An 18941-nucleotide genomic window follows, 5' to 3' on the forward strand; every position below is an offset into this window, starting at 1 on the left:
ACTTGTAACCTTCATTGAATGGATATGAGCTTTAAACTATCCTTTCTTAACTTCTGCTCCTTTAGCAGCAGAAGTTAAGTGACAACAGCTGTCCAATGGGACAACATAATATGGTTGAGTACTTTCGTATATCACATAGTATAAAACAGGGTGTTTATTCTTTGTTAGACATGCCACCTTAAAACAGGGTTATCAACACTTCTCCAGAGCAACATTCGGCAGAAAGATGGTACATGGTTACAGGAACTGATGAAAACCACAAACACTTAAAATGACTATAGGAGATATGAAATAACTCGTCTATTAGATGAAATGTCACTATTTTTAGCTGTAGCTACTTCCAGTAGATGGCAGTAGTGCATCTGTTAGGAAAGAAGCTGTCGTAAAACCTCACCAATGAAGAAGAGTCTTCCAGAAGCAAGTTTGTTTACAAGCTGCTCTCAGAGGCGGGTATGATATGAAATGTGTTCAGGGGTTTGGATGATTTTTCACGGGAAGCTATGAACGCCTTGTGCTTTGCTGCATTTAGTTACTTCATTTTATTTTTTAGCCCTGCCTAGTCACCAGATATTAAAATTAAACGAGTTGCACTGGTCAGCACGAGTTTACTTCACATTAGCATTGGCGTTAGCGATGAGCTAGCCCGTTGTCGAGCGGTGCCGTCATTAAAAGAAATGGCATTTTAACTTAACTTTTCTTATCGACAATCGAGTACGCAATTTAGAAGATGCCTAAAGATGCTTAAAAAATGGTCAGGTTTGATTTTCCAATTCGGCTAATCTTGTTTTTAATTAAATGCTGTGTGTTAAGTCTCTTTGTCGCTAACTCTTCTACACCCCCTGTTTGACGTTACGGAGGAGGTCAGATATGCTCGAAAGAGCCAGTCTAAAATACGATGTAAAACCTACACAGACGTGTCTTCATGTGTTATTACTGAAAGGATTATTGGAGCTTAATTGTGCAAGGATCAGTAAGAATAAATGTCGGCCTACAATATGACTATTTTTAGGAAAGTGTAACAAAAAATACGCGGCACTTTTTATAGGAGGTGAGCTTTTCTGGCTTATTACTGTGTGTTCCCTCTCTCTGACGGCTGATACATAGGAAAATGGACAAGAATGAAGACGTGGTCCAAACTAACTGCACTAAAACGCTGCTTGTCCGCCACTTACCAGCTGAGCTCAGCCATGAGGAGAAGGAGGACCTTTTAAAGTATTTTGGAGCTGAGTCAGTCAGGGTCTTCTCGAACCGGGGCCGCATGGTAGGTTCCCCTTCAGTGATGTTCTGTGACCTTTTAAATCGTGAAACTCCCTTGAGCTGTTGTCCAGTCTGAACAAATCTGCCCATCTCCACAGAAACATGCAGCCTTTGCGACCTTTAAAAGTGAGAAGTTGGCAACAAAGGTGAGTGCTTTGTTTTCATGTAGTAATCTGAATCAGATTTGCTATTTTATCTGCTTATATTGCCACCGTATTTTAATCCAGCTTGTCTCCGGATGATGATGATGGTCACTGCTTATCACATCTCTTGTAGGCTCTCAGCAGACTCCATCAGTTGGAGGTTCTGGATCAGACACTTGTTGTGGAGTTTGCGAAAGGCCAAGATAACATCACAGTTTTAAAGGACCAACCGGTGTCAGACAGGTGAGTTACACGAGTCAGTAGATACAACACTGTTTGCTTACATACTACAAACTGTTTGCTTGCATATTGCAAACATACTTGTACGGCTCGCCTGGTGGTGTAAAGTTTTCTTCACCTTTCCGCAGTGATAAACATGTCAAAGAAGAGCAGAAAAAGCAGGGGAGCAAACAGCCAAATATCCCCCTCATAGACACCAGTGTTGCACCTAACCTTGGGTAAGAATGAACACGTTCCATTATTTATCAAGTCTACTTTCCAGTGTTACTTGTGCCTTTTGTTCTCGCTCTGTTTTGTGTCATAAGGAGAGACCGTGTGACATTATGCCAAAGTAATGACTCGACAAAGCTATACTTAGATGGTTCAACATGCATGTTTGACTCTTTTTCTTCGACTGTTGTCGAAGTGTTGTCAGTTTGCGACGCAGAAGCTGTCTGGAGGCTCGCCGACAGTAAAGCTGGATGAGAATCTGAGAGCCCAATTAGATAGCCAGGCTGCCTCTGCGTGCCTGACAGGCTGTCTGTCTTTCCAGTTGTTGGGTCCAGGTGGTCTTTGATACCCCTCGCTCTCGTGGTGACAGTCTGCACTGCTGCGGCTCCGCTTCCTAACGCAATCTGAATGGCTCAAGAAAGACTTTGAGTGAGAAGAGAAAACATATTGATGGTTGGATCGTATATTGTGTTAGATTTGAAAGGAAGAGGTGAAAAGGCAGGATTTGTAAATATTTTGGGATGCCGAAGAGGAACTCTTGTTTGAGCTGTTGATTCATTTGTCTGTGTTAGTCTCTGGGATTTGAACTTTTGAACCGGCTGGGAAGCTTTTTGCGACTTTATCTCCACCTGCCTGTCCTCTCCTCTCAGCACACACACGACTGTCTTCCCTTTCGCAAATGATAATCCTGATTCTGTGATCAGCCTTGCTTGCTTTATTGTTTACGTCTTTGGTGTTTTAATCGCTGTACTGACATTATCAGAAAAGCTCTGTTACTTGTTTATTGAGCTGTTTCTGGAGTATTATTCAGCCTTTCATGTATTTAGGAAGATTCCCAAGCAAAATATACTCTTTGACCGGACCCTTGACCTGAGGATGTTAGGCACAAGGCACAATGGGAGCTGCACTTTATTAGTCTGGGACAGGGTAAATCTGGACTCCTCAGACCACTTGACCTGTTCCCTTTGCTAGAGTACGATCTTTATGCCCAATGGCAAATTATGAACTCTTGTTTTCCTTCAGTTAGCCTCACTAATAAATGGTTTTCTCCCGTTGTTTGTTAGTAGTTTTAATCGTCTCCTCCGTTGTTTTGTTAGCTTGGTGAAAAACAAAAAGTTGGCCCTTCTGAAGCAGAGTAACATCTCTTCCACAACATCAGGATGCGTCATCCGACCTGGTTGTTTAAGGAATGAGAATAATGATAAATGGTTATTTTGGGGTCATTTTTTTTCCCACGTTCGTGTTGAAGTTACTCGTTTAAAAATGTCAGTCAGTTTGGTTGGCACACGTCTGTAGTCGGTTCAGACGTTTTTGGGACCCAGGCAGGGAGTTGCAGCTCCACAGTTTGCTTTTAACCGTTTTCATTCTCTCTCCAAATTCTTTAGGTTGAAATTTCAGTCAAATCCCACCTTGAAATATTTATACCCACCACCTTCCAGCGGCATTCTGGCAAACATAACGCATGCCCTCATCAGCATGCCAAAGTTTTACGTTCAAGTGAGTAAACACTGTTTCTCCTACATCCTTTTATCCAGTACCTCGATATGCAGATATGGAGGATCCTTTTGTCTGCATTGGTCTATTTATGCTCTCCTTATTTGCTTTTTATGGCCAGGAATTTGTGGCTACTGAGCATCCACATTTATGAAATAAAAACATAGATCTAGAATAAGTGTCCCTGAGGTTCCTGAACTTCGTCCAAGCTCTTAAAGATCAAACCGCAAACATTTGCCTTTTAAATTTCAATTTGGGGAGCAAGTATTAATAATAAACCATAAGTGGGAGGCATGAGTTATGGCTTTAACATTTCCCTGGGAGCTGTGCAGACTGGGTTTTCAGTGCTGCTCCTTCCAGTGCTGACATCTTGGTGGTGCTAGTGTGTTACAGAGAAGCTGGCCTCACTCTCAGCCGCACCATAGGGAACCTCCCTTTCAGCCTCAGTCTCACCTTGATCCTTGTATTTGTATGCAAAAGGCCTGGCACTCTGTTTTACATATGGAGCCTGCGTTACAGCCTGCCTGCCTGAGCAGCGGCGTGTTTATATAACCGGCTCTCTTCCAGCTTGCGGTAGGAATCTTCTACAGCTGTCAGCTCTCGTGCTTGTATCTCCAATGATTCAGGTACTGCATCTGATGAACAAGATGAACTTGCCGTGTCCTTTTGGCCCCGTTACAGCCAGACCACCCATGGTAAGCCTCTGCACATGATTGTCAAATCCAACAATGTCCTGGCTGGTGTATAGATTGTGGAAGCCATCACAAAATCGCATATAACTTGAGCTAAAAAGAATAATTTCTTTTAAACCATGGTAAAAGCCTTGAGCCATCCCCTCGTTTCTTTTATTTTGTTTCCAAAGAGCCAACGTTACCTCTAGTTTCTCTTTTAAAAGTGGTCTTAAGCCATAGTTCCCCAGGCTGGCTTTCAGAGTTTTTCTTTGGATACTGGCTGCTTTTACACTCATTTTCAGTCCAGTTCTTGTACCTGAACCCAATGTGTCGGCCAAAAATTGGGCATGTCTCAGTACGTTTCTTAAAAAAATAATCTGGAGAAGTAGTGGGCAGACGTGAAAAAAAGATATCTACAGTAGATAAATAGGAACTGAAAATGTTGTCCAGCAAAGACCTGACACGGGACCTGAGAGATGCATCTGGTTCTTCACTTTGTCCATCTACTGTTCACTGAAGCCTCATCAGACATGGTCTCTGTGGAAGGGTGGCTGTCAAGAAACAATTCTTAAGGAAGGAAACCAAATAGAACTGTAGGGATGGGAGGGATGGATCATCTTGACAGAGAACGGGACAAAAGGCAGCCGACATCCAAAGAAGAGCTTTGGGATGTCCTTCAAGAAGCCTGGAGAACTATTCCTGAAGACTCCTTAAATTACAAGAAAGCTTGTCTACCAGAGAGTTCAGGCTGTGTTGAAGAATAAAAGGTGCTCAGACCAAATACTGACGTTCAAGCTTGTTAGAATTTTACCTTAAATACTTTATTTCCTTTTGTTTTCGCACACATTCCCCTGTAAAGTGATCGGGCTAACATTTACAGGCCTGTGCATGTGCTGTTGTTTCCCGCAGTATGAGCATATTCATCCTGCTCCCCACATGCCCATGCCCCCTCCCTTCCCGCCCGACTACCCACCTTTACCCGAAGAGGAGATGGAACTGTCTAGTGAGGCAGAGTCAGAGTATGAAAGTGGAGATGACGAAGACAAAGAGAGGTGAGGAAAAGATAACGTCACACATTATGAGACAGTAACATTTTCCTGAGACAATGTGACCTTTGCAATGTTTTTCCGACGCAGCAGTCGTCTGATTAAAAATGCTTTTAGACGGGGAAAGGGTTGTTTTTGTCCCCGAGTTAGACTTTTTTTTTTCTTCTTTCCCCTTCGCTTTATTTCAGGATTGCTCGTCTGATGGGCTTGGTCAACCAAGCATGCAAGAGACCCCTGAGACCAAAAACATCTTCGAAAAGAAAGAAGCCCAAGATCAAGGATTTGCTCTATGCTCCCAAACCCGACGCTCAGAGGTACACGGAAAGCACTCGTGCATGTCACAGTCCCCACTCATAATTCATCCGGAGACCGGGTTCCTTTGTAGGTAAAAACAGATGACAACAATGTGAAGACAATAAGTCTTTCTCATAAAGAGGCTTGGAAACCCTCTTGTTTCATACACACACACACACACACACACACACACACACACACACACACACACACACTCCCTAACGACAGTCCACAAACTTTGTTTCTAAGCTGTAATACAGAGCATCTCCTGGCAGCATGTGTGCGGACTGGGAAATATCTCATGTTGACCAGAATTTAAAAAAAGAAAAAAAAAGCATCCCGCACCATCCTCGCAGGAGCCCGGTTTATTGTGGGCTCATTTTTGGCGGCTGTTGTGAAAGGGGAGTGGTGTTCGTCTCTGCTCTCTGCAGTGCTCCGGCGCTGCAGCCCTCCGACGTGTTTGAGCAGCCGAACCCCGCTGGTTCAAGGAAAATTGAATTCCACATTTCGGTTCCTGAGGCGGCAGCCGCCACGGAAGGAAGCGGGCCCGGTCAGCCTGACGATGAAGGCGAAGGTAAGGGCTCAGCCATGTTTTTGTCCATTGAATTTGACCAATTTAGTAAAAAAAAAAAAAAACACATTTTGATTATTTTCTTCACTGATTTAGTGACATATTCAAATGTTTTGCTCTGTATAAGAAGAAGGAAAAGCTTTGAAGCTGTGAGCCTTTGGCATTCAGCCTGATATAAGATTTGTTCATTGATTATTATTTATAATTTTTTGGGGCTTTTTATGCCTTTATTAGATAGGACAGTGTAGAGAGACAGGAAGCAGGGGGCAGAGAGAGGGGGTACAACACGCAGCAAAGGGCCGTCCGATGCGGGATTCGAACCGGGGCCAGCTGCAGCGAGGACTATGGTCTCTTGTACATGGGGCGCTAGCTCAACCCACTACGCCACAGACTGCCCCCATTGATTATTTTTGTTGAAATTATTGTGATAATTGAGAGACAAATGGAGGGGAGTTGTTGCTGAAGGGTAATAATACTAAAGAAGCAGCAAAAGGGGGAATGTAACGGATTTGAGTCTTCCAATCATGATAAATACTCTCTTTAATGACCTCATTGATCAACTCTTTAACCTAGCATGACGAATGAATTCTTTGAATGGGTAAGTGTGTTTGGTCCTACTTTTAGGAGAAATCATTTTTAGCAAATGGGATACGTTTGGGGCACTGGCTTCATTGACATGTTAAAGCTGCGGGGTTCAGTCGTTGATGCGTGCCTGTGAATGTGTCTGAAAGAGTCGCAGACATGCAAGATTCCGCAGGGAACGAACCCAGACGTGACGCAATCACCTTTACAAAGTCGCCACCAAAACACGGCATGTGTCGCAACCACAATTCATTCCGGTTTTAGCAAAAGAGGATGAACTATGGCATTTCCACATTCCTAAGGCCGCTGCACATCGCGTTTTTCTTTTACCCGAGGACGCCGTTCCCGTGGTTACAACGGTGTGAAAGAATCCCGCCACGCTGACGCACACTGTGTCAATCAAACCGCCGTTGAATGGAAGCTGCTGCAAATATTGACGTCATCACGGAGAGAGCGGAAGCTCCAGCTGCAGCTCAGACGAGCTTCTCTCGTTCATTTGGCCCAGAGGCCGATAAAACCAGAGATTGCTCTTCAGTGTTAATTAGAAATGGCTTATTGTTGGTGGCGTATATTACCAGTACCAGTTTTTTTTTTTTTTTTTTTTTTTTTTCGTATGATGCACATACGAGCACACGATCACACACAAACCAAAGTCTTAGCACCACAATAATGAGTATCGTTACCGATTAACCAATCGTTTTCGAGCATTCAAACTTCCCAGATATAATGCTGTAGTTTGCAAAAAACATGGGATGTATTGGTCTGACTGGCGCTTGCACTCCCTTTACTGCAAGAAAAATTCTATACATCTTGTCTGTTTATCACATTGAGGCAGAAGGTGGTTTGTTGCTCCTGTTGACTTGAGTTAGAGCCCTTAGTTGGGGTGAAGTCAGAGCCGAGTGTTGCACACCGGTATATCACAGCGGAAACTTGCCCGAGAACGGTTTTAAGCCATTATCTGTATGAGCAAATGTCATCGAGGGCACAGTGTGTGTTTCTTGTCAGCTGTGCGGTTCCCCGTTCGCCTTATCTCCCCTCTCTCTGGCTGCCACTGCACTCCCTGCCAAGTCCCTGAGAAGTAAAATAGATCTCAAAGTCGAACACAAAAGAGGCAGAGGAGAGATAAACTATGACAGGTGGCTTTCTGGATTAGTCTTGTTTTGGGGAAGGGGTGGGAGTGCGATCCGATAAACAAGCTATTTGAATGAAAACGGGAGGTGGGGCGCAGATAAGGAGGACTATAATTTTGAAAGCAGTGATCTAGATTTCTGCCGCGTGTATCGGAAAAGCTCCCGAACGCTCCTTGCTCCAGCGCCCGCGCACATGCACCTTATGTGGATGACGAGCTTTCTTTTGCCTCTTGGATTTGTACAGGCTCACTGCTCTCAGGAATTTCATCTGCAACGTGTGTGTGTGTGTGTGTGTTCATTCATGCAGTCCTCAAAAGAGTCCCTGCTGCCATGTTTGAAAAACAGGAGTGGATTTTGATCTCGGGCCTTTGTTTGATACCAACTGAATGTGGTGATTGTTCCCTCTTGAGACTTCTTTCAGTTTGAACCACCGGTTTTCACTTTCTGCATTATTCATATTTAACCACGAAAGAGAGTTCCATTACCACGGCGACAAGTTTTGCACATCAAAATGTGACCGGAAGGATCTGTCCTGTCCCGAGGGATAGATTAAGTAAATGAGATGTATTGGACTAAAATTAGTACAAGTCTGACAAACCCTTTTTTTTTTTTTTTTTTTTTTGACATCCTCCAATTCCCGATCCAAGTGGCTGAGAGAGATGCCGCCCCCAGCAGCAGTCAGGAGGTGGCGCCCGCTGAAGGTTTTGGGAAGCTTTACCCCAGCGCACAGGCGTCCCAGCAGCAAGACGAGCACAGCGACGACGAGCTGGATCTCACATCGGATGTCATCTCGAGGAAGGAGTTGGAGAAAGGACGGCTGTCAAGAGATGGTAAGTACTACCTAAAAGGGCGGCTCAGTGGCAAAACAAACTAGATGATTCAAACTAGTGGATTCAGTGGACTTTTTCACCGACTAAATCACAATACTAGACTGAAGATCTGATCTGATTTACAGTGCAATTTAGCTTCTTTTTGGCTCACTGTTCTTTCGCGCCTGAGCCAAGAGGGGGGCCGGCATCCACTGAAGCCTCGCACCCACACATAAACAACAGGGAAGGGCTTCAGAGGGCTCTTCTACTCCTCTACAAACTTATTTTCATTTCGTCAGTCAGAGGGTTTAGAAGCAAAGATGGTAGGAACAATAAGAAAAAGTGATTTTTTTTTTTTTTTTTTTTTTTTTTTTTTTTGTAATTTCTTTTTTAATATATATTATTTTTAATTATATATAAAAAAAAAAAAACGATGCTTCCCGACACCCAATCTCAGCCCCAAACTGCCTCCAAGAGCACAGACTGAAGAATTTGACAAACAACATGTCAACACAACGGACTAAAGAACTGAGGAAATGCTATCGCGTTTATATCTCCTGTGTGTTGTAGAGTTAAAGTGAGGGAATACTGGAGGCCTTGCACCGCAAACTAAGGGTTCTAAAATTTCAGGCTACATCAGAGGTGAAAAACAAACACTTAAAACAAACTGAAACCATAAAATGAAAGGAAATGAATGAATCAATACTATCCAATACTATCCAATCTGTTTTCTTTTTGATGTTTTCTAAATGGCTCCTGTTCTCATCTCATCACTTTGGGTTACGTAAACATGGTGTACTTCTAAATGCTGGTCATACCTGTTTACGTAAGTGAGAAAGACTACAAAAAAAAAGCCCAAAAAGCCAATAGCCCTTTTTCACTGGTCTAAACAAACACAGACTCCCACTAACATTTAGCCTTTGAGTGCAGTTTGAAAGTTTCTAATCTGCATTTGGTCCCGTTGTGGAATTACTCTGCGGTAGTTGCCAGTATTTATCGGTTCCAGCTCGGCACAGCGTTGGTAGGAACACAACACCCAGCTGCGAATGCTAATTTCTTATGAGGGCGCCGGGGTCGTGTCTACATTTGCCAACCATAAAAGCTCGCTCTCAGTGGGGCTGATGTCTGCGGACCATTCAAAAACCACAAGCTAAATTAAGTCAGGCCCGTGCTCATCGGAAGCTGTGGCCCCAACGCATCCTGCAGGTTATAGTGTGACGCCGTCCCTTCGTGGCATTTTAGTTTAGGCCCCTGAAAGGCAGCAGCTGCTACTGCTATAATGCGGTTATTAGCAAGCAAAAGTCTGGATAAAAGCACCGATTGCCCGACTCAGCGTGACAGCAGCCACTGGAAGGAGAGCACAGAGGAGCATTTAGGAGCTACGTGTGAATATTGGATCATCCTGCGGCCAGAAACAACAAACCAAACCAGCTGAGACACGGCCCTTTCCGATTAGCTCTAAAGCGCACAGCACGGTGGGAGCTGGAATCAGACATGCAGCCATTTTTTTATTGGCGCGTCTCTTAGCCTCGTTTTTTCCTCCATTCTGCATCGAATAAAACATCGATCGGGGGTATCGAGTTTCAATGGCTTTGAAACTGTGTGATCCTTTGTAGTCGTTTTTGTGATTCACCTTGTATCCATTTTTTTCTTCTGTCTGCCCTTTTTTTTTTTTTTTTGTCTAAAAACAGAGATAAAAAGAATGTCCATATTTAAAAAATACGAAGCGGGCGAGCCGACCTGCAGACTGTACGTGAAGAACATCGCAAAGCAGGTGGAGGAGAAGGTGGGTCATTTCTATTTATTCGGCTCCCAGAGTTTATCTGATCAGCAGGATTTGTTGCCTCAGACTAAACGCGTCTCAGTATTTTGCGTGAAGAAATGTCGATGTTGAATTTTAAAATGTGTCTTCCAGGACCTGAAGTACATCTATGGGAGATACATTGACCCTTCGTCAGAAGCCGAGAGAAACATGTACGTAAATGGAAGACTTATTTCTTCTGAACACCACTTGTGTGCCCCGTCTTCTTCCCACTGAGCGATTCATGCTGACTGCGCTTTGTGTTATTGAGAAGAATCCGACCTGATGTTGAGATCATGAGGGATATTTTCATGCTTGAGTATCAGCGGCACTTCAGAGGAACGTTCCACCTTGTCCGTGAAACTGAGGAACAGAAACATAAGCAGGTGGTCAGTTTAGTCTTCGCTAACCTTCAAGCTATATTCCGGCTTTTTATCGGGCTGCTCCAGAGTTGCCTTAAAGAAAATATTCACAGACATTCTAGCCCGTATATCAACACACCTGAAGTGTCCTTTCATGATCCGACAAATATTCCGAAGGCTTTTCGTTTTACTCCAAACACAAATGTGGACTTTACTGAACAGCAGCAGTCATGTGACAGACAACGCATACCCTCTTTTGTTTAGGTTTCACAGGTCCTTACCTGGTCTTAGCATTGCGCAAATACAACTTCAGATGAACAGCACGTGACATAATACACTGGGTCATTATTCATTTAACAGAAATGACACCATAGGGCAGATCAGTGTGTGAAAAACTAAGAGCGCCCCGTAATTCACTTGCTTTAGAACCACCTTTAGCAGCAATAACTTGGTGCATTCTGCATGATGTTATGGTTTGAACCACTCTTCTGTCCAGCTCTACTTCAGTTTATTGAGGTTTGTGGGCATTCATTCATGGGCAATTGTCTTGAGGTTCTGCCGCAGCCCTTCAATCAGCTTTGGACTGTTTTTTCAGACATTCTGTTGTAGATTTGCGGCTGTGTTTGGGATCATTGTCCTGCTGATGAGCCAGTTTCAGCCAAGCTTTAGCTGTCAGACAGATGGCCTCACATTTCACTCCTGAATACTCTGGTATACAGAGTATTCACGGTGGACTCAATGACTTCCAGGTCCAGGACCCTCATTTATCATTAGTGCGTCGTATCCCTTCTAAATCCTGTCGTATGAGTGAAATTTAGAATGTGCCCAAGTACAAAAAAAATCGGCATTCATCAAACGGGCACGAGCAGACTAATTTGCATCATAGAACGCCCCCAATTAACCATATATGGCACCAATATTCCCTTTAAAAGCCACCGGAACTTGCTTGCTTGCTTGCGCTTGACTCAGAGCGCGGATCTCGAAAACACATGAGAAGCAATACAGAATCATACGCGGCGGACAGCACAGCTTTATGCCAATTACGCACACAGGCTCCACACCTCCACACACGCATCGCGTCTGCAATCATAACTCATTAGGGGAAATCACTAATTGCCAATATTTTAGAGACCCCCAACATTTCCCAAATCATGTTTTCGGGGGGTCTCGTGTCAGTTTCAGGGGGTCTCGGATCCCCCGAGTCCCCCCCGTATTTCGAACACTGACCATACATATAACCAATGTTGCAAACATGCTGCGCAACACTCACCAATAAGCCATCCATCTTCAACAGCTCCTTCTTGTAAACGAAGTTCCCACAGAGCTGTTCTGCAAAATAAAGGAATCGTGCGTCCCCCCTGGCCATCGGGCAACGACATTGAGAAGCAGCATATCACTGTCGTATATAAGCTGTACATTAATGGAGTGCTTCCCCTTCCTATTCACGAAGTTGTATTCGTGCTGTGATGGTGCTTTTAGTGCGACGTGAGTGCAGTCTATTGCTCCTACGACGTTGGGGAACTGCGCGATACCATAAAACCCTCGCTTAATGTCTGCCTGGCGTGGACCCCCATAAGGGAATCGAATGTAAGTCGGTGCTAAATAATTAATCGCATCCAACACTGTGGGCAGAATTCGGCTCATGGACGGCTGAGACACTTTTACATCTCCCTTATTTAAATCTTTAAATGTTCTTTGTTCATGTAAAGTTTTCATTTTTGTGACATTTATTAGCGTATGTCGCTATTTCTACCATAATATTTGAACGTGTAATCTCTTTAGTTTAGTTGGGTGCTAATTAGATGTGGAACCATCCATTTAGCCCATACATCTTGCTGTGAGTAAAGTTTTTGGGTACATGATGGTAATCCTAGAGGCGAAAGCTATTTTTAATTGATAATCATGTCGTGATATAAGGGACTCTGAAAGCTCGGGCTTCCATACAAAAGACCTGAGTTTTATCCAGTATGTATGATAATAATCTACAGAAACGATCACAGCAAAGACAGATGAGTGTGTTTATTAGATCGCATCAGCCGGACATTTAACATCGATGCGGAGCATCGATTTACACGAGCGGGAGCCCCCTTATTTTTCTTCTCTTCTTTCCTCTATGAACCGCTCCGCAGCTCGCTGCCAGCGCTTTCCGTTCAGAGAGGAAAGCCACACGTCCGTCACCTGCCTGTCCTGTCCTGTGCTGTGAATGATAAATCAACTAGAAGCCCCCCGAGCCTCTTTGCTTGTCTTTGGCTTAAATTGCTGCCCAGTAAAATCAGTTGCTTGGGATTCAAACCTGCAGGTTGTTGCGTCTCGTTCGTTCAGTCTGTCTTATGTCCTTACAGAGGCAGATAACGTCTTCCTCTTGTAGCACTGAGTAGGCACTGTGTATTGTTGACTGGGCCAGGCCACCAGCTCGTAATGATGTGCCCCTGCTTTGCTTTGCTCCTCAGGTTTGACATTATGTTGATGAAGGAGGGGCGGATGAAAGGACAGGCCTTCGTGGGACTACCCAATGAGCAGAGTGCAGAGAAAGCCCTGCGGGATACCAACGGCTTCGTTCTTTATGACAAACCCCTCGTTGTCGTATCCTTTTTTTTTCCCCACCCACTCTTGCAGGAACAAACAAGGGCAAGAGTGTAAATCCAGGCTGTGTTTATATCAAATCAAATCAAACTTTATTTATAAAGCACTTTTCATACATCAAAATGTAGCACAAAGTGCTATATAAGGGTATAACACTTTATAGGGTTTAGACACAGTAACGCTATTTTATGTTCAGGCTTTTTTTGAGAAGCTTAAATGAAAGTGTAAAAGAAAATATCACACAAGTGACGGGTCGGGGTGTGTGTCTGCAAGGCAGGGTTTTGCTGGGCAGATTAAACATAATGTATATTCTGCTTCAGACCTCCCCCTCACAGATGTGTCGTTGGCTTCAGCCTTCGGTGTCTTCAGGTGGATGGGGACTAATTTCTGGCAGCTCTGCACCACCACCTGCTCCTCGTCCTCCTCCACACAGATAATTGTGCGCCAACTTTTGAACTTGTCTAACATAACAGGGCCCGTTGACTTTTGATGGTGTTTTAATGTGCAGCTTGGAGACGGCACAGCCGTCGTTGAGCTCAAAGAGGGAACCGTGTTCCTACCCTATGAACTTTGGAGTTAAATCGGGAAAAGGCCAGAAGAAGTGGTTTGATTTTATAACGTATGCATGAGTCGCATATAGGGCTACATATCAGGACGACATATCCTACATAACTGCAACGTTTGCACCCCTCCAAAATCCAGTCTTCCCGTTCCGTACTCGACTCAACACAGCTGGTTTTGCCAGATCTGTGACAGAATCCAGCAGCCCAGTCTACGAAAACAAACCAAAAAACAAGTGACGTCGCTCACACGAAGGGGATCTGGCAGGTTGGGAGCCTTGAGCATGCGTTGTAGAGCAAGAGTGAGATCATTGAAGTGCCTTGAGATGACATTTGTTGTGATTTGGCGCTATATTAATAAACCGAATTGAATTGAGTGTGCGTCACCAGATGCCATGAAAAATGTCCAGTAGGACATATTACTACGATTAGGCTGTGTGCATGTCTACATGACACATTTTCCAAAGTGTCTCCTTCAGTGTTTAACAGTAAAAAGAAATAAGCATACGTTATGTGTCACTGGCTACATTCGCATCTGTTAATTCAATCAGGTAAACAAATGATAATGTAGTGATGGCATTCCATTCCAGAGTCTCTTTAAAGCAGGGGATGCATTTTTCTTTCGGCATAACACCGGGACAAAGATTCAGCGAGGCCTGAGTTCGCATATGCGTGTTCGATATGCAGCGTGACGATTTTGTCGGGAGTGCTTCTATTGGTTCAGAAAGTACTCACTTGGAACACCGAGTTCTCTGGTTTCCTTCGGTTCAGATCTTTGTGGTACGGGTGTAAACCATTGGGTGCTGTTCCACAGTAAAAATCAGTTTCTCCTCGTCCATTATTCCCTGAGTGATGCTGACCTCTTGCTAACTAGCTTGTCAACAGGAAGCAGCATGTTCATTTCAAACAATAAGAAGTGTTTAGGGGCGGGACGCCGCTGCGAAATGTCGCCCAAACAGAGACAGCGCGGGCGATTTTATAAGGGGTCGGCGTGATCGCTGGATGGAGCGACATTGCATGTCAGGACAGGCTGATTGAAAAGTACACATTGTAATCACTTTTTATCAATCGCTCCCGCGCGTTCTGTCAGGATGAGGTGTAAGGTCAGTTATTGGCAGCAGTGAAACGGCCTCGCAAACTTTTTTTCTTTGAGGAAATTCAGACAAGGCCGAGGATCTCCAAAGAATGGAGGCGGTACTGTGGTTTGAAGCTGCTTTGTGCAGGTTTGGGCACGAAATAGATGCGTGTCCTGTATGAATATCCAAGCTGTGATTGTGTCTCTGCAGCTGGACCCCACTCAGCTTAAAAGTCAAATGAGCCTTTCGGTCATGTTGTGTTCCATTTTTAAATAATGGTTTTAGAAATTTAATCAGGAGTCCAGATTAGGGTGATTCATGCAGACACAGACCTTAACTGAAATTTCACAGCAATTCGCTCGATCTGCGAGACCAAAGCAAGAGAACACAGACCCCAAGAAACGACCAAAGCACCGGTAAACTCAACAGGTGAGTCGGACCAATAAAACGTTGGAGCTCCTTCAGAAGGAAGGCCATTGAACTGGCCGCTGAACTCTTCATTATGCCGTGCTTTATCTGTCTGTGCAGCACCAAACCCTATTGTCATTGTAATGGTGTTTTCTTTTCACCACTGTGTTTGCACTTTATCTATTCAAGATGCCAAGACTTGATATTGTGGCCCAGCAGAACCATTTGTATCCTTGCTCTGACATATCCTTTGGGAAGAAAAGAAAGCCTTAAAGCAGATAGATGCGCATTGTACTGACTGTTGTGCACACACACGGCTGGAAACTCTTCGGCCCCTCTTGTCGGAGCCGCGTTTGTGTAGCTTCTTGCTTATTTCTTTCGGTGTTCTCCTGTCTCTCGTGCCATTTTGGCTTCCTTTTGACTTCTCCTCACACTGACTTCTTCCCTCTTTCGACTGAATTTCAGGTGGTGGTCATCGGAGGCAGTCTCCCCCTCCCCCGCCTTCTGTTAATATTGTGTCGAATAAAAAAAAATATTTTTCGTTAAAAGTATCCGTCGTCGTCATTTTTGCTCGGGTTGTGAGTACAGCTCAGCCAACGTATGGCAGACCGATTATCTCAAACTTAAAGTATTGTGAGCAGGGTAAATACAGGCTGGGGAAGGGGTGTGAGATTTAGGTTGGCTCTGCAGCAGATGGTCGGCTGTCAAAACAACAGCAAAAAAAAGACGGTGCTGAGAAGACGGCAAACAAACACAACAGACTGCAGGCTGTGGAAAATGGCTGGGACTTTGTATGCTTTACCTTTGCAATCCCCTTGCTGGCTACATCCATGTGCTTATCGAGTAAACCTTTGGAAATAAGGGTTTTGTCTTGTTTGTGGTTTAAGGCAATACTGGAAACGTACAGCGTGTGAAAATTAGGAGGGAAACTTTTCGGTGTGTCTGGTGTTTTAAGAGAAAAAAACCAAAAACATTTGTTTCATGTGATGAGAGACTGTCTATGTGTTAGTTTTTGTTTTTTTTTGAGCACCCCTATGATTTCACATGGCATCGGGTCTTTACGGTGCTAACAATACGATGTGTCTGTTGACATTTTAGCAATAGCTGAAAAGAGAAAGAAAAAAGGGAGCCTGTTCTCAGTGCGCCCACACAAAGTAACACATGGAGCCGGTGGTGTGAAGTCTTTCTAAAATCTGTGGACTCGAGGCGTTAAGTTTGCTGCTCTGCACGAAACTCTGAAGGTTTTGTTTTTATTGAGCTGGACCGCAGGAACATGAGGCTGCAGCCTAAATGTAAGCGATGGATACAATCCGGATCCATGATCCTCTCGATCCTTTATATTTTTTTTGCTTCCAAGGAGTTGGACCTCAAAGTTTTTCTTTGGACATTGGCTGCTTTTTCCACTCAGGTATGAACCAAAAAAAACCCTATTAACTCAAGGTATGAACCAGTGTTGTGCCTACACAAAACAGAAAATTTAGCAAAGAGCCAATTTTAAATGGTATCTTTAGGCACTTTGTTACATCTACAAAACGGGCATTAGGTGGTGCTTTGCACCAAAATGGTGATTACCAAAAACTGTTGGCACAGTTTTGCAGTGTGTCCATTAAAAATAAAAAAAGATTGGGAGGACAAAAGAAGAAGTGTTCGGTCTAAATATCTAAGCAGATGAACAGTATCTTAATGTGATGTTCTTAAGAAATAGAAAAAAAAAATCTGCGAAGGTCTGAGAGATGCATCCAGACCTTCAGTTGATCCAACTACTGTTCACTGAAGCCTCATCAGACATGGTCTCCATGGAAGGGTGGCTGTCAAGAAGCCATTATTAAGGTAGGGAAACGAGCTGAAAAGACGGAGGTATATCGGATAACAAAAGAAGTGGAGCGAAAATGATTTGCAGTAGACCCGATGGAGAGCTGAATCTTCCCCGCGGAGCTGAACAATATTCAGGCAGTGTGGGATCATCCTTACAGAGAAAGGCACAAAAGGCAGCCGACATCCAAAGAAGAGCTTTGGGATGTCCTTGGAGAAGCCTGGAGAACTACTTTAAGAAATTACAAGAAAGATTGAAACAAAGTTGATAAGACCAAATCTTTTCTTTCTGTTTACCTTATACACTGTATTCCTATTTATGTTTGCACATTATGCATGAATAAATGAAGGCTGGCTCAAGACCTTTGCACTGTTCTGTCTGTACACCAGCGATGGGTAATATATTTTGTGTCCCAGACTTTATTTTCTGTTGTATTCTCTTTCGGTCACCTTGACTGCATCTTTCTTCTTGTTGTTTGGCATAGATAAAGCAAAAGAAAACGGCTTTGAACAACCTTCATGTCATCCTGCTGTTTCCAGCAATTAGAAATGAACTGTGTGTTGTTGGAGAAAACCTTGACCGGCAGCTTCCCACCATGAACCTGTTTGTTGTTAGGTGCCACATAGTACTCCGCCACAGATTCAGCAATGGCACTTTAATGTTTACAGTTGATTTCAGTGTCCTCCAGAGAGGAAAAACACCAGAATTCAACAGTTCCGACTGCTTTCCTTTAACTGCTATTCAAGAGCCAAGAGCGTGCCACTGTGTACTCTCTTCCAAAACAGGCTTTTAGCTTTTTTTTTTTTTACAGACAAATATCTGTAATGCACGCTTTTGTGTAACTTGGCCTGCATCGTCCGTTGTAGATCATTAGGTCCCAGCCCCGCCTGTGAGTTCTGCCTCTCTGTGGTTAAGACCCAGGCACAAGGCGCTATCAATCACACGTGCTCGTCTGGTCCGACCTGCAGCTCGTACGTCAACGCCAGCACGGGGGAGGGGTTCCCATCTGTGCCCCACTCTGTCCGCCATCTCAACGATGACAAATGTGCCACCCGCAGTGGAAATATTAAGACTTACCAGGACATTTATCAGGTAACATTTGAGCAGTATGAAAGATAACCTTTTGTAAGTGGACACAGATAAAGATGTATGTTCTGCCTTTGCTCCTCACAGGCTTCATTTCAGGTTAATACTGCAACTATCCAGGAGTAATATCACGATAATATGTTTGATGTTTTGGGCTCAGCCAGGTGTGCAGTCTGTTTGCTTGATGGACTTAGGCCTTAGGCCCATCGCACCCGTAGGGGATGGGGATGTTTCGACACCCCCACTTTTACAGCAAGATGATTTCACCTTTTTGAATTTTCAATGACCAAGTAAAGTCTTAACAAATCATAAAATGTGTTTTAAAGACTATGTACCCTCTTCAGAATAATTCTATCCAGATTTGAGCAGTGTAACTATTGTAGTTTCCATACAGGATCTAGTTCGGTGTGATCAAAATGCAAAAAATGCAGTAAAATGGCCCTGTTCTGCATTTTCACAAATGCAAAACTTGTGGTTGTGGTGGGTGGCGTGTTTCTCTTCCGGTAACGGAGGTCATTCAACAACAATGGCGACTGGACGAATATGCACTTTGATTGAGATGCAGCTGATCGATCTAGAAATAGAAGAAATATTGCTACTATTGGAGCTGGCGGAGATGCGAAAGAATCGTCACGGTTAGCACGGTTAGCGTCACCATTAGCCGGTTAGCAAACAACCGGAAATACGCATAGTGTAGAGCGGATGTAGAGTTGACCAATCAGAGGCCTCCTTTCTCTCCTCCCTGCGACGATATCTGCGGCACTGTCTGCGGTCAGTTACAATTTTGGGGAGGTGCACCAGAGTG

At 44.0% G+C, this 18941-nt stretch overlaps 1 protein-coding gene across 2 annotated transcripts; it reads left to right on the forward strand.

Moving 5' to 3' along the window:
* The first annotated feature begins 406 nt into the window (after positions 1-406).
* rnpc3 (RNA-binding region (RNP1, RRM) containing 3) lies at positions 407-17411 on the forward strand. 2 transcript variants are annotated; one of them, XM_075452496.1, is made up of 16 exons: positions 407-450; positions 1105-1261; positions 1356-1403; positions 1534-1643; positions 1769-1858; positions 3236-3347; positions 3971-4039; positions 4925-5067; positions 5250-5375; positions 5787-5929; positions 8286-8468; positions 10139-10233; positions 10363-10421; positions 13061-13193; positions 15181-15258; positions 15703-17411. In XM_075452496.1, the coding sequence occupies exons 2-15, from the start codon at positions 1109-1111 to the stop codon at positions 15247-15249; spliced, it is 1533 nt and encodes a 510-aa protein (XP_075308611.1). In that variant the 5' UTR covers positions 407-450; positions 1105-1108; the 3' UTR covers positions 15250-15258; positions 15703-17411. The 2 variants fall into 2 exon arrangements, with proteins under 2 accessions (XP_075308611.1, XP_075308610.1); XM_075452495.1 differs by lacking the exon at positions 15703-17411 and adding an exon at positions 15427-15696.
* The last annotated feature ends 1530 nt before the right edge of the window (positions 17412-18941 follow it).

The sequence above is a fragment of the Odontesthes bonariensis genome, chromosome 20 (assembly GCF_027942865.1).
Source record: "Odontesthes bonariensis isolate fOdoBon6 chromosome 20, fOdoBon6.hap1, whole genome shotgun sequence".
Lineage (NCBI taxonomy): Eukaryota > Metazoa > Chordata > Actinopteri > Atheriniformes > Atherinopsidae > Odontesthes > Odontesthes bonariensis.